A 15,600-nucleotide genomic window follows, 5' to 3' on the forward strand; every position below is an offset into this window, starting at 1 on the left:
TTCTATTCATTTAATGCTACCTATAGCTCACTCACACAGACTAAAGACAGTCGAACAGTTTTAGGACTGTCGAATAAGCTTTTTCCTAATTATTTATCATAACTGCAGGAATATTTCATCACCAGTCTGATTTCACACAGTTCAACACTGAATATAGAGCAACAAATGCATCCACGTTGGAACCAACTAGTTCAGAGAAACAAAGTTCTCGGAAAGCAAACTCAAGAATGTGGAACAGCAACCAATTGGAAAGACAAAACTGTATCAAATTCCACCTGGCAGAAAAATTACTCTAGCTTGTACTGCTTGGTAAACAGAGCTGAAGATTGATACTATGGTTGCAACATACTGCAATCCTTTCTTATTTTTTTTTTTTTTTAAAAAGGATGGGGGGAGGTTGGGGGGCAAGGATCCACATTAATGGTCAGCGTGATATTGAACAAAGCACTTAGAATAGCCTTTATCTGCTAACAAAATGAGTGCTGGTCACTGGGTCTGCTTTTGAAGGTAAAGTATAATTATTGAGACTCCCAAACTGAGGTTAAAGCTCCCACTCAGTCTTTTAATAAAATATTATCTATCCTGTCAAAAAATGCTACATAAAGATACTGTCACACATGGCAAGGGGTGCCACAGCATCACATTTCCTGTATTAAATGCGTTATTCAGACTCTTCCAGAGGTGTGATCCTTAAAACGTTTATTTCCTTCTTTTTGCCAGACTAACTTCACTGTCAAAGAGCAAGGTTTTACACATTATCAGCTTGTATCTACTCATCACCTAATCAAAAACTGCTTCTGCCCCAGCAAAACCTGCTTCCCCAGCACAACGGCTGAAGAACATGCTGCAAGGGACCTACAGACCACAGTGTGAAGATGACTCCACAGAGTGGACATGCTCAAACAAATCCCAGTCACCACGCAAACCATTGCATCGTTAGCCTGATGGCTAGCTACAGCAATCCTGAACATCCTTTGCTGTTACTCCAGCCAGCACTTTCAGAAGAACAAAATACCTGGCTGAAGAAATCTCAGGTAATACTGTACCTGGATTTGTTCCTTAAACATGAGACAGAAACACACAGACACAATTTGAGAATCTCTCTTGAAAGCAGGAGTAAATCATTTGGAGTTCCTTCAAATCTATCCCACTGCTCTATCACCACCAACTAATGCAGCTGACTGTATATCAGCTTTTATGGCTAACTCTCACAGAAAAGAGATTACTCTCCCTTTCCAGTTTCCCCACTTCTGACTAACACATATACTTCATAACAGGAGGGTTGTCCTTGCCCTCTCTACATGCAAAACACCTGCTCTGTAGGCTTCTGCTAATCAGTCTGACACAACTGTGCTAAGAAGAGTCTCCATGTTCATCCAACAGCAAGCCAGATCCTTTCCTGAATGGAAAATGAGGTCTGAATAAAAAAGGACTAGCCACATTTTGCCAGTGGCAAGGCTCATCCCCACCAAGTCATCATCCAGAAGGAGCCCAGCCACTATTTAGCAGAGAGCTTGCATGGAAGTACACGCTGCTATGGCTAGACTGCTTTTAGCATCTGAGATAACAAAACTCCAAAACCTAGCTGGTATTACAGCGCAGCAGGAAGACAGAGAGATTTTTATAAATCACCAATACGTATACTCAAAGATGAATCACTAGGTAAGCATGCTTATCATCAGAACTGCCCTTTTGAGTCAGGGAGATCTATAGAATTTTCAGCACAGATTTTTTAGAAATCATTGCTTTATGATAAAAGTAACAGAACACACAAGTTTTCTACAGAGACTTGACAATTTCCGACCTGAAATATATTTACATAGAAAAGCAAAATAGGTGCTTCCAGACAGGTGCACGTGTTCCACCAGTCATGCTCTTTCTGACGAGAAGATGCTCAAGAACACCAAACACCAGGTTTGCAGCTAGGTTTGGATACCTCTGGCAAAGTAGTCACAATCTAGCAAATACAGCTCAAAATAGTACGCTTATCAAAACATTATCCACCCGCTCTAAGTGCTCCCAAACAAGGATAAATAACATACACAGTGGAAGCCTGACAGCATACATACCAAAACCATACACTCAACCAAATAAATAAACTTTGAATTCAAAGAGAGGTTTACAGAATTTGGAGCAACATTTGTTATCTACCATTCATCTCTTTCAGGGGAATAAGTATCCAAACAAGAATAATCGTTAGTGATTACGTGGATTCAGTATTAATTTTAACAGGTTTTTCTTTGTAGTTTAAAATAGGTTTTACAGGCATATTGAACACAACTGAACTGAGAGATGATCCAGTCAAGACAGCCAAGAAGATTGGCGCCCTGGACTGAAATGTATGGCTTGCAGTCTTGTCTCTGCTCTGTGCATTCTCACCTCTCAATGAGAAGGCTAGACAATGGTATGGTTTTCTGCTAGTTTTAAGAACTGTGACATATTATATGCTGGTACAGCATCTACTTACAACCCAGAAAGCAAAGTACTTTTTTACTCCTTTGAGATGCTTGGAGATTCCCTACAACTGGCTAGAAGATGCAGGTATTTTTAAAAAACTCTTTCCAAGTTTATGCCTTAAAATAAAATAAATCCATCCTTACAATGGAGCATAAATACAACATTATTGGCTGGAAAAGCCATTTTGTATGAGGAATTGATCACAAATCTTCAAACAGCACATCCCAAGAAAATTCCTCCTTTCTCACTGACTGCTGAGGCATGAATATTCAATATTTTGCTAGGCAAACACAACTTTTTATGGGCTTGGGATCTGCTTGTGTTTGTTTTTAGTTAAAACTGAATGTCCTTTTCCTAATTTTGATCTAATTCTTAGTCTCTCTGAGGAAAAAACTCACAGGTTTAATGACAAAGAAGATTAAAAAAATCATGCAAAGCAGTTTAAGCAATTATTTCAAGCTGCACTCCAAAGATCAGATTTCCCCCTCCCCCTCCTATTACATAACGTACATGTTCCTCTGCTTTATAAAGGAAGCTAATAAAGGCCTAAAAGCCTCCCAAGCTCCTATTAATGAAGTGATTAATAAACTGATCACCTGTTCCTTCAGGATCACAAGGGAATTATTTCCCTTTTAAAGGGGTATAGTTGAAAGTGTTATTTCTCTGATATATTAAACTTCTAAATGCTAACTGGCACATAGCAAAGGCACTAAGTTTAGGTGAGGTGCGCTGTCATCTGAGCAACTTGTAGCTCCAACTGTTACATGATCAGTACGTTCAGATTTAAAAAAAAAAAAAAGAATGCTGAGATTTTAGTTATTGGAAAGACTCTCTCGGTCGAGAGAGATTGTTTTCTGAAAATTCTTACGGCAATTTGTTGGTAATGCCTTGCCAGGACTTTCACACTACGAACTCTGCATCTTTTGGGTTGTTTCTAGAAGACTCACCACGCTGATCCAATTTTGAACCTTCCAGCTTCAACCAAAGTCTTTTTTCTCTTAAATTATGCCTTAAAATTCCAGTGGCAGTAATTCTGTAGTCAGCACGTTGGCAAACAGGCTTTACTCTCACTTCTACCTTTATCAATCCAGACTACATGAACAGCAAACAGCACACGGCAATTATGCAACCACAACTAGCAACATTCAAGAATCTCATTGCAAGTCTCAGAAAAATAATTCCACTTTGCAACCTAATGCTGATTGCTTGTTACAACATAGTAAAAACAGGTAAAATAGGTATTATGTGGAATGTTTGGGATATTCAATACTGCATTTCTGCTGACAGCAAGCAGAAACAAGGAAATGTAGTTATGTGGTGGATTATCAGACATTAATCTACTCCTTTACTGAATATAGGATCATTTATTACATTAAAATTGTCTTCAAATACTTGAAGACTACTGTAAGCCTGCTGAGAAGACAAATTCACTTAAATGCAAGATTTTATAATAATCAAAGTTTCCAATATATTGATCTATTATGACAGATTCAATTTCCCCCCTGACTGAAAGAGAAATACACCAAATCTTCAACCACAAGAACAAAAAATAATCCCAACTCAACACAAGGCACCTCAATCTACTTCTATGAACTCTTTTTAAGTCAAAGAACTTGGAACAACAACAGCAGCAAAGTATTTCCAAACTCCAGGGCAATTATCTTTCATCTAGAGCCTGTTGTTTTGTGACAGCAAGGTTTTGTATTTCCTAGGAAGCCAGTAATACTGTGTTGCACAAACACGGCTTACCTTAAAGAAAGACGAAAGACACTTTAGATATAGTGCACATTAAACACCTCAAAAGAAGTTTATAGGATCTGAGAAAGGGAACAAAAGTGCACAAGTGTAAAGGAAATTTTGTAAGTCTGCAGTCAGTCCAGAAAAATCTGAAGTGGGCTTCGACTTCATTTGACGTTACATCAAGAGACTTTACAAGGTCTCCTGCTTCTACAAGCTGAAGGCCAAACCTTACCATCTTCTCAGGTGCAATCCTCGTACCGAATCCATGTAATCAGGTACAATACCTCTGCAGATTCAAATGCAGGACTAGGTCACAATGACTTCCATGAACAAAAGAGTTGAAAGTTGGCAGAACGAGGCTGTGTGTATTTCTGAGGAACTACAGCAGGCCATAGAAAGGAACTCACACATAACAACATAAGTGCATCTTGAAACAGAATCTGAAAAACTAGATCTCAATGTACCTTTTTCATTTCATTTTCTAGGTTTTCTTCCTCTTGACCTTCAGACAGTCGCCTTCTTAACTCTGCTATTTCCCGTTCTACATTTTCTCGATATTGATTCCACTGAGCTCGCTCTTGCTCCAACCTGTGATGATACTGGAGCTCATAGTCACGAACAGTCTCTATAAAACAGCATTTTCAAAACTTATTTTCAATGTAAGATAAAAAACAGAGCTTTAGGAACTGCCATTTCCAACTAGTCAATGATTTATCATAACTGATCAAAACTAGGACAACAGCAAACTCTCCCTTTCTCTTTCTTCCCTTTGATTCTTGCCTCAAAACCCAACCACCTAAGTAAAAGCTCCAAAGGAACTGCATCCTAATTTGTACCATCATTAAAACACAAATAACCCCCCCAAATTGTGTAACTCCTAATTTAAAAATAACATACATGTCTAAAATCCTATTTAGCAGCCCATTTTGTACCTCCAAGCACATCATCCAAACAAACTACCAAAACCCTACTTACTTACTCCATAATTCAAAGAAGCTAGAACTTCTCACACAGCTTTCATTGCTCTGTTATTATTATTACCCCTTCAGGTAAGGAGCTGTCTTTGTTTACATAGGGACAGCAGCTGGCACAAGTGAGCCTTAATCTAGGTTCATGCACTATGTAGATCATAAATAAACAGCAATTTGTGTACTCAATATACATGAAGATTTGTCTTCTCTGGGGGAAAAGCATAATCAGGTGATGGAAAAACTGCCAACAGGTCGTAGGGTCAAGAAATTGTGATCCTGTTTGTGAACATTTAAGAAAACAGCCTGTTATGGCAACAGCCTGTCCCCAGTTTACATCCTGCATTTGGTTCCTTGCACATTGTTTGTCTGAGAAATGTCAACAGCTGGGCAACATGCAAACATAACAAAGAATAGCTCAGAACTATCAAGGAAAAAAAAAAAAAAAAAAAAAAGACACCCACGACTGACACAGAGCAGCAAGTTCAGTTACTAGCCTGGGGAAAAGTCCATGTGACAGTACTGGAGGGACACAACTGTCTGACAGCAGAACTATGTTTACACAGAAGGAAAGAAGAGAATCATGCTGTCAGCCTAAAGCTGTTTTCAGGCTTGTCAAATTACATGCATCATACTTATCTTCATGGAAGCATAAAGTACCACATTCATAGTCCCTCAAAAAATGCTTTGCATATATGTGGGAGTTCCCATTGCCATGACTCCTTCTAAAATCTAATCTCATATTTACAGAGAAGAACCACCAAGTTCCTTTCCACACACACTGGGGAACTACGCTTCATCCACCATTTCTGTGGCCCAGTTTTGCCAAGGCTTGAAAAGCAGCTACCCATACTCAGTGCAAGAGCAGGCACGGATCACTAAATGCATACTAAAGAGGTGTCTGAGCTTAGCCGCAGCGGCTTGCCTGCTTGTTACCTTTCATAATAGCTTGTAGCGAAGCTACTTCTTCTTGCCACTGTCTCTTCACCTCATCAATAGCTTCCTGCTTTGTATTCTCAGATACTGTAGCTATAGCTTTGATGTTCTCCATTTCAGCATGAGCCTCCATCAGCTGGGTCCGCAATTGTCCCAGGTCATCCTGGGCTGCTTGCAGCACTGCATTTTGTCTTTTCAGGTCCTCTGAAAAGTAGTTATTATTTACATTTAGCTTGATTAATAAATTCAATCTGAAGAGTATCCATAGTTGCTATGGCAAAGAGAAGCACTCTAATGAAGGAGTGAAGGAAGCACTGGTGTTAAAGCATCTACCCATAAAAACTGAACAAATGTTAGCAGGTATCTTTTAAAGGAACATTATTTCTTGAATTTGCTTGCCTGCCCTTGCCTTTTAATAACAAAGTACCTTCTCATGGGCACAGCCACAAAGCAGACACTGTAGGTATAACCTATGAAACAATATACCTGATTGAAGCGAACTGTGCTTTTAATGAGTTCATCATTATGTAACTCATTCTGATAATGAGTCTGAAAAAGATAACAACAGACAGGAAGACAGTTCTTCCCCCATTTTTGGCACCAACTTGGTCCTGAATTTGGATAGAACCTCATACTTCTTGAACAGAAACACTGTGACCACTACATTGAGCCCACACAAGAAAACTATGCAGCCTAATTTGCTTTTTACCATGGCTCTGATAAAACTGAGGTTCTACTGAAAAAAGGGTTACATTCAATGGAGCATCCACTACTTCTTTAATTGTTGCAACTATGAACAGGAATTTCACATCATCCTCCTGAGTTTTCAGTTAATCTGAAGCAAAAAGCTCTGGAGGGTATGTATTATACTATTACCTCCAAAAGCACTACCACAAAATAGTTTTATGCCCACATAAGACTATTCCAGTGGCAATTGCTTTTAGCAGAAACATCTGGCCACTGTACAACAAACACCAAGCTATTTCCATGTATCTCCCTCAGACCCAAAAACTTAATCAAACCTGGTGCCCAACACCTTCCCTCTTGACAGAGAACATGGAATTCAGAGGCAAATAGGTACGCTAAAGGGCATTAAACCTTGTGTGTAAAAAACACAAAAAACAAAAAAACCCACACCCAACCAAAAAAACCCTACAAGATCCTGTAGCATTTATATTACTTAGTTCTCAAACAACAGTATTAAGGATGGGTTGCAACAATCCCAACATACATTTAGGAAAGGGTCTTGGAGTAAAGGAAGGGGAAAAAAAAAAATCTTGGGGGATGAGGGTGGTGGAAAGTAATTGCTTGTATATCCTCCCTGGTATCCTTTTGATTCAGTACATGTGAAAGTTGGATATTTTTTTCCCCTCATCACAATTTATTTTTATTTTCTATTTTTTGACTGTTCTGAAAAAGAGAGAATTATTGCTGATCTCACCAGTTGTGTCTCGTATCTTAAATTTCCTTTCATCCAGCTGCTAGAGACACAAAGAAATAGGCCTTCTGTGTGATCTGATCTTCATTATGCCTGTTGTATTTCTGCTCTTATAAGCTTATACAAGCAGCTGCAGTCTTAATGCATTATTTTCTGGCTCTGCTTTCATATGTTAAAGACAGGAAAATCATCAGGATTAGAAATAAATCAATTTGGCTCTCAGAACAACAGCTATCTCTCTACTGTCCAATTCTTCATCAGATATTTGAGCTCATATGTTTCAAATTTTCCTCTAAAGAGTGTTATTGAAACAGATGCCCTTGGCTGGTATTGAAACTTTTATAATGTTTGCTGCTTACATTCTACCTCAGATGGAAATTCAAGACAAATTAATTCTAAATAGAAAAGCCAGCCACAAACAGCACACCATCTAGACTAAGCCTTTCTATTTACCAGATCAGCTGCTGTTCAGAGATAATGAGCATACCATGACTTCAGAAAGTTAGTACTGAAATTCAGTGGTGCTGCTTCTGCACGTACATCAAATTGCTCTGCTGACTCCGATCCACGCAGGCAAATCTTTAAATTTAATTCTGAAAGTTCATTCTAGGAAGCTAAATAGCCACCTACTGAATTTTACTCTCTGCTTGTCTCTTAGGTTCTTACTATATCTACTTAAAAGGCTACTGTTACTTTTCCATTTTTGGCAAATTAAATACAATACCTTATCCTACTAACCACGCTGGATATGCAGTCAACTATCCCAGCAGAAACCCCCCTTAAATCCTAATTACCCTTAACCAGGGGAAAGAAAAAAAAAAAAAGCAGAGCAGCGTGCATGGGCAAATGGGGAATTGCAGTTTGCATTACAAAGGTTATTCTTCATACAGGGATTATTTGAAGATGATATTTAATAAACTTTAGAATAATCCAGAGAATGGAGAACTTACCTTCCTTTGCCAAGTATAACTCCTTAAATTTTGCTCTCTTTTGATTAAATTCTTGCTCAAGTTGCTGTTTTGTGCGCAGAAATTCTGCATTGACCTTTTCCAATTCTGCTACCCGTTGTAGAAGAGCAACTAAAAATAAAACAGAAGATAAAGTATGTCGATAACAGTTAAGGCGTTTCATTCTGCAAGTTTGAGGCTTAGTCTTTTCAAAATATCTTTACGCATTAGCTCCGCTGTTGCCCCACGATACATCAGGACAACTAGTAGGAGTCCTTCAAGCAACTAAGGAAGATAAGTTTTCTTAGACTGTAGCACCAATTATAACTGGGTATCTTTGCAGCACTAGAGGTGCATGTAGGAGGGAATTCTGTAGAAAACAATAAATCTCCCAAAGAACACCACAATTTTCTATATACAATGAAGGAAGAAATGGGGGGGAAAAACCCACCAGTGCCAGAATTATTTCTATTGGTGCTTCTTTCCAAAACACTGGGAATTTAGTCGCAAGGCAGAGGAACAGTGTGTAAAGGCTGAGCAACAAAGCACCAAGTTCTCAAAGGCTGAGGTCAAAGAAAACAAAGTGACAGCTGCACAGCTAACAGCTATAGAAGAACAAAGCACAGAAAAACCCGTAAGCTAAAAATTAGGTGCCATTATCTTTCCTCTCATCAGTTCTGCACAATCACCAAGAAGATGAACCAGACTATACCCAGTGAGGTCTACCAAAAGATTATGACAATCTATGAAGAAATAACTGATCGTAAGATTAAACTCTCCTCATTTCCAGCAGGCAGAAATCCTCAAGGGCGCACATACATCACACTATTTTCCAGTATTTACCACGTTAGCAGTTGATCTGGTGGTACAACAAAAGGAGGAACAGTAGGAAGTCCACAAGGCACCTAAAGACTGCTATGATGCAGTTGTGTTGAAAAAAAAAATACAATGCCATTGTATGATGCTATAAAGATCCCACACAATCACCGACCTTGTAATATCGATCTTCCTGTGCAACTAACTTCTTTGCACCTCAAGAAGTATAGGCCTGTTTTAGGTGCCAGACAGTTTTATGTTGCGCACCTCTTAATTCAAATACAAAACAGAAACAGAAGACAGAGGAGCTAGAACAAAACCCATCTCCATGCTGCGATGCACTGAACAAATAATGTTCCTCACCACAATTCTCTATCTGTTCTGCAAAAGCATTTTATGGACACATTCCAACTCCATTGTGCAAAGCTGAATCACTTCGGTTATAGCCTCTACACAGCACAGACTAGATACATAAAATCTTGATCCATCAGGAGCATCTACATATCACGCCCAACAGGCTTCCCACCAAAAATAAGTAGCAAAAACATAGTACAAAGGCTACAAGATGTCAGTATCAAACATTTAGACTTACAAACAGCCAGAACTGGATCTAGAGCTTACAGTGGTAAAACACTGGATGGTCAATGCCTCTGAGACTGGGTGAGTTATATTTATTTTTAGCACCAGATGACTTAGAGTAAGAGCAGACACAAACAAAAGGATCTTTTAAAAGCACAGGTGTGTTTTACCAATTGCTGGTTATGAGGGGTTATGGTGTTACAAAGTACAGCACTTACACCTTTTATCTGATAGAGTTGAACAGATTATCTCTAGATACAGGACTAGAGAAACTTTAACATTGCTTTTTAACTGAAATCCTCATTTTGTTTTTCTATAACCTTAACATCAACACATCAGTTTTTCTGGCCAGCAACCCCTACCTGGATAGTGCAAAGCCAACTGCACAGTATTCTCCAGAAAATGCAAGGAACCTGTAGCAAAGATGACACACCGAGAGCAAAGAAAGAAACAGCACACATGGAGCCAGGCTCTGCTAGCAAAACCACTTCCCAAGGCTAAAGAGTTGCCTTTGATCTCTTGCTGAAGTCTTCCAAAGGGAAATCTTCCAAGTGCTTGACTATATTTCCGAGGGAGGGTGATGCTGCCAGCGGCGCCAGCACCTGCTTTGCACCTCCGAGCTGTGAGGCGCCATGCCTGCCGCGCAGGAGCTGGTTTTGATCTCACCCTTTCAGCTCTCAAGAGGCAACCATCAGAGGCGCCCAAGCCTACGCCAGCTGCCTGCCGCGCTCAGGGGCAGGTCGCTAAAGCCACCGGCAGCTCCGTGCCAGCAGGCCTGGCACCACACGCTGGGGTCCAGAACACAGCAAGGAGTGAGGACACTGCTCCCCCTACAAACACCGTTTGGAAGATTCAGACACAAAATTGTTCAATTCCGCAATTACAAATTCTGAAAGTTAACAAATCAACTGCCGCCACCAGCCAACTCCCCGCCCCCCCCCCCCAGCCCCAGCGAAGGCTCAAGCACTCCTTGTCACTTGTTTCCCTTCCCATCTTTCTTTGGTGGAGAGGCGGCAGCAGCTGTGCTACTGCTCCCATCAGAAAGCTGTTGTACAAAGCGACTAAGGTGCGTTTCTTCCAAAAGGAGAGAGTTGCTTCTGCTGAGGATGGAAGGATGAGAGGACACCACAAGAGCAGAAACTTCAAGCGCTTCAAGTTGGGGGAACAACAGGCTCATGCTTTTTAAACCCTCCCACCCAAACAAAAGAGGAATGGTGGTCACCAAGCAGGAAATGCAATTTAAATATTTACCATTTTACAGTATTACCCCTCTGCAGCCTAGCAGTTATGTGTAAAAAAGTAAGAGATAAATAAATAAATAACCAACCCCCACCACAACAGCTCTGGCAGGTGTCAGCACCAGCTGTACCCATTCAAAAAACGAACAGTTTAAGGTCTCAACTGCAGGTCATGCATCACTGCAACTGTGTATTAACATGATTCTTTCTCTTCTGCTACTAAGTTTAAAGTGGTTTTACTACCTGTGCTACATACAGGGCTCAGGACAAGCCTTGGCATATCCACACAGTGAGACATGGCACAGAAACTTAAGGACAATAAGCTATGCCATACATCAACCTCTTAAAATGCACGTGTGTAAAAAGCAAAAGATTTCTTTCCTAAGACAGCATGACAGCTACCGCCTTTCTCCCAAGTATAAATGATTAAGCTTACAAAAAAATTTTCTTCTTCTCCGGGGGTACGGTTTGTACTATGGCCATACAGATACTCCACTTCCCAAAATGAAAGCATGAACCCAAGCTGCCAGCTGCAGGTAACGGCAGGCTACACCACAGACTGAAGCCTGCCTGGAAACACATTGATGTCAATGGCAGGAAATAAGCTCATTCATAGATTTTTCAATTAGGTCTTTGGCATTTATAGCTTGCTTCTTGCTCTGAATTTAGGTCCAAGTCACCCTAGGTCAGTAATGGAGCTGAAAAAGAAAACTTTTTATTCGCCATCAGGCTATCAACTTTTTTTTTAAAAAAAAAACAAAACCAAATCTCCAAACCAAACCACATTTTGCAGTGACAGTATTAATTAGCTTGCTGGAGTCGCCGTCTCTATGCTCCTATTTCCATGCACAGAAATGCAGCTATCAATGTTTAACACCACCAACGAAGTATATAGTAAACACGGCCTGATAGATGGTCAGTTCTGGTGGAGCAACTGAAACAGGATCTTGTGTTACATACGAGATCAAAACAGGTACAGAACATGCTGTATTTCACAAGAGCAGTAGTGTGGAAGACCTAATTCCTTAATTAGGCCCCTAACTCATCAAGAAACAAACCAAAACGCTAAAGACCTGATTTCTTAACTCCTGAAATAGCACTGAAAAAAATTTAAATTAAAATTGATATCCCAAACTGAAAAACAAACAAGCAAACAAGTAGTCCTTTGGGCCAACAGTTTATTAGCTGTAAATAGCACTTTTTATTCCAGAGTATTAGGGCAAATAGGCTACCGATGACAGACATGCCAATCAAATTATTAGCTTTGTTTCAGACATGTCAATCAAATTATTAGCTTTGTTTCTAACAGACGACACAGATTTTGCAGAGACCTTTCAGGTCAGAAGCAGGGATCACCAATCTCCCTGTTTAACACCAACACTGCAGCGAAGTACAGCATATGCTATTATGTGGCTTAACCAGGTAGAAGAACTCAAAAGAAAGGCAGCAAAATTCATTTCAGAGTCATCAGCTTACAGGAGAACTACGACGACTTGCAGTACACAAAGTGAAACTCTTGTGAAAAAGATAAAAACTTTCTCTTAACCCACTACACGGCAAAATTTCAGTTCAAGGAAAAGACAGGAACACACACACACATTTCTTCCTGACTAGTTACTTAAGCGCTGTTCCACAGATCAGCTCCCAGAAGGATTAAATTTTGTGTTTGACAAAGTTTCCAGTTACACAAACACGTAGTGACCATTCCAGAACTAAGACAGACAAAGCCGATTATCAATAAGACTATTTTTGAGTACTGGGTCTATTTATAAAATTAATGCCACAAAGCTTTCTACTTGATATTTAAAGTGTCAAACGTGACATCAAGAGTTCAGTCCTACATAGCCGAAATCTAAAAAATAATCAGAAGTGATACACACTATAAACTTATCGGAAGGAAAAAAAAAAATTAAAAATAATCACTTCTGCCATACTTACGTCATTTTCCACTTTTCTTTTCCTGCCATGATTGCCCGAGACAGAAGTATGAAAAAATAAAAATATATGGCTGCTCATTTTTCTTTATGCTCATTTCCTAAGAGTACTAATTTCCATCTATCATGACATCACATTGGAACCACAGTTATGTTACTATATAGATTTTTAATCCAAGAGTCTGCTACCAGGACATGTATTTAGACTGCAAACAGATTTACTTAATTTTCTTCAAACAGGATTTGTTTTTGAAAAAAACCAAACACAAAAAATATCCCCTCAAAACCCCAAATTAATCCTCAAAACACCACATTCTTTAAAATATACCCCAATACAGTTGTCCTGTAAGAGGCACCCAGAAGTAAAAGGAATAGATTATGGTTCTTTTAATAAGCACGTTGAACTGAATTCCTGACTTACCAAATGATGGTTGCTTTATTTTCATAGAAAAAAAATTTTGCCTTTACATACAGATATTAAGCAGCAGCAGACCAAACTGAAGGAAAAAAAGGGAAGAAAAGAATTATTTGCTTTTCCCAAACTAGCATTTGGAAGCATCAAGCATTTTATTTACCTGGACAAATGGCTGAAGCTTGCTGGTGAGCACACTCTTGCCTAGTTTTATTTGAGGACAGAGAACGACACCAGACTTCTCACTCGCCACCTTCCTTTTCAGAGTGGCAACAAATCTGCCTGGATTATCACACCTCTCCTTTAGAGCATACTGCACTACATGCAATGATGATAACTAAGCTACAGAAAGGGAAAAGAAGAAAAAAAAAAAAGAAAAAAAAAAGGGAAAAGATTCTAACCTACAGCTGTGCAATGTGAGACATGCCGTGGCTTGCCAGTATCACCACCAGTAAGCAGCTCTGCAGAAGTTACTCTCCAGCAGTTCCCCATTTTGGGCAGAGTGGTGGCTTTCAGAGACATTGTTGCATTCATCCAACAATTTCTAGTTTATTGCACAGTTGAAGGTTATTCGACATCCACAATGTGTTCACTATTGACTAAACATTCATCAGCAAACAATCCAGTACAAATTTAATGCTACGTACATCAAAACTTGTGTTGCTGACAAATGCAGCTATCGCTTACAATGCAGAATTGAGCCTTGCTGCATCGGATCTGTTACAAGTAGCTTTTTATTTATTGCAGTAAATCGATAATTGCAAGATCAAAAATATTCAACTGAGCACTGCATGTTAGAAACATCTAACCACACTGTAAATATTATACTAACATCAAGTGGAAATTTGCAATATACTATTAAAGTTTGAAAGTAATACTATTTTTTCATCGAAGCTGAATGACTGAAGCATACCTTGCCACTATAACTTATGGTCTTAGTTTTGCCTATTCCTTCTCTATTTTCCTTTTTTTTTTTTTTTTATGTTAAACACTGTATGACATGCTACATTAAGGACATCAGAAAAAAAAAAGCCATCACCAAATTAAAATTATTAAAATCTAAAGAAATGGAGGTGCATTGAATAAATGGGAGGATTCTCTTTATAATACTATCAAGAAGAGAACAAAAACAAAGGGAAGAGAAAACAAGGGTTCTTTAAATGGCTTAATCCTGCACAGTTGAACAGCCACAAGCAATAACAACTAAGTAATGTTTGGCATGATATTGTAAAAACTTGCATAATTGTTTCTATGCCCATCTTCAGGGCATTTTGCATGAGTTGCCGGCATTTCACAGGTACGTCATCTCAAAGATCATGTTCCTGCTTCCACCAGCTGAGGTAGCTGCTATTCACCATGAAGCATTGCTCAGCACCAAAGCTGCAGCTGGTGCTGCTGGTTTAAATTGATGCAGAAGTGTAGAGCAGGCAAATGAACATGACAGCATCTCCAAGATGAGGCCAAACACCAGTTACCAAAAGTAACTCAGTACTCATTAGTAAAACAACGTACTGTCCTGCATCTGCAATGTGCAATCATTTTTACTGAAATCTTACCCAAAATACGTTTATACAGCAAAAAGTACTGTTTCTCCTTCCCCATTTAATTCCACTTCCCACTTTTTCTCCCTTTTCACAGCACTCACAACATACTAACAGCTTTGTTGCTTTGTTATTGCCTCCTTCGCCTTCTTTCTTGGACACAAAACCAGGCAGTCACGATTCTGGGGTCCAAATCTCCATCCCCTGACATTCCTGATAGGAATCACACCAGACTTCCTCCCAGTTTTGGTAAGCCCACTTCTTGTGACGAGTAATGCTCCTTACCTCCTCTACACGTAGTCATTCTGGCCCCAGGTAACTTAAGTCTAGTTTTAAATGTATGCTTAGTTAAACATTATTTATATTAGATTGCAATGGAACAGTGTTTGCCCACATCAAGTATCACAGGAACGCAGTTAATCACTTATGTCCACGTTGACAGTAATTTTTTTTTCCAGCAATCTCTCTTTCATTTGCTAAAAGCATTGTTTCTTCCCAAGGACAGTCCCTACCTCCATCATTACAGTCTGGCTTTTCCTCCATCCCTTATCATAGCAATTGGTTCTTTCCTTCACCATTTCACTAGAATAGCCA

The 15,600-nt window shown here is 39.3% G+C and overlaps 1 protein-coding gene across 4 annotated transcripts in view; it reads right to left on the bottom strand.

Moving 5' to 3' along the window:
* The window catches only part of RABEP1 (rabaptin, RAB GTPase binding effector protein 1), a 49,348-nt gene that overhangs the window by 21,933 nt on the left and 11,815 nt on the right, over positions 1-15,600 (bottom strand). For 2 of the 4 annotated variants that reach the window (XM_055714897.1, XM_027806410.2), the window contains 3 exons: positions 8,490-8,618; positions 6,102-6,305; positions 4,662-4,822 (listed from right to left, as the gene is read on the bottom strand). In XM_055714897.1, coding sequence (XP_055570872.1) covers positions 4,662-4,822; positions 6,102-6,305; positions 8,490-8,618 — 494 coding nt within the window. Of the gene's footprint in view, positions 1-4,661; positions 4,823-6,101; positions 6,306-8,489; positions 8,619-13,474; positions 13,515-13,628; positions 13,774-15,600 lie in introns of those variants that run through there. The other 2 variants (XM_055714905.1, XM_055714900.1) reach the window with 2 other exon arrangements.

Source organism: Falco cherrug, chromosome 1 (assembly GCF_023634085.1).
Source record: "Falco cherrug isolate bFalChe1 chromosome 1, bFalChe1.pri, whole genome shotgun sequence".
NCBI lineage: Eukaryota > Metazoa > Chordata > Aves > Falconiformes > Falconidae > Falco > Falco cherrug.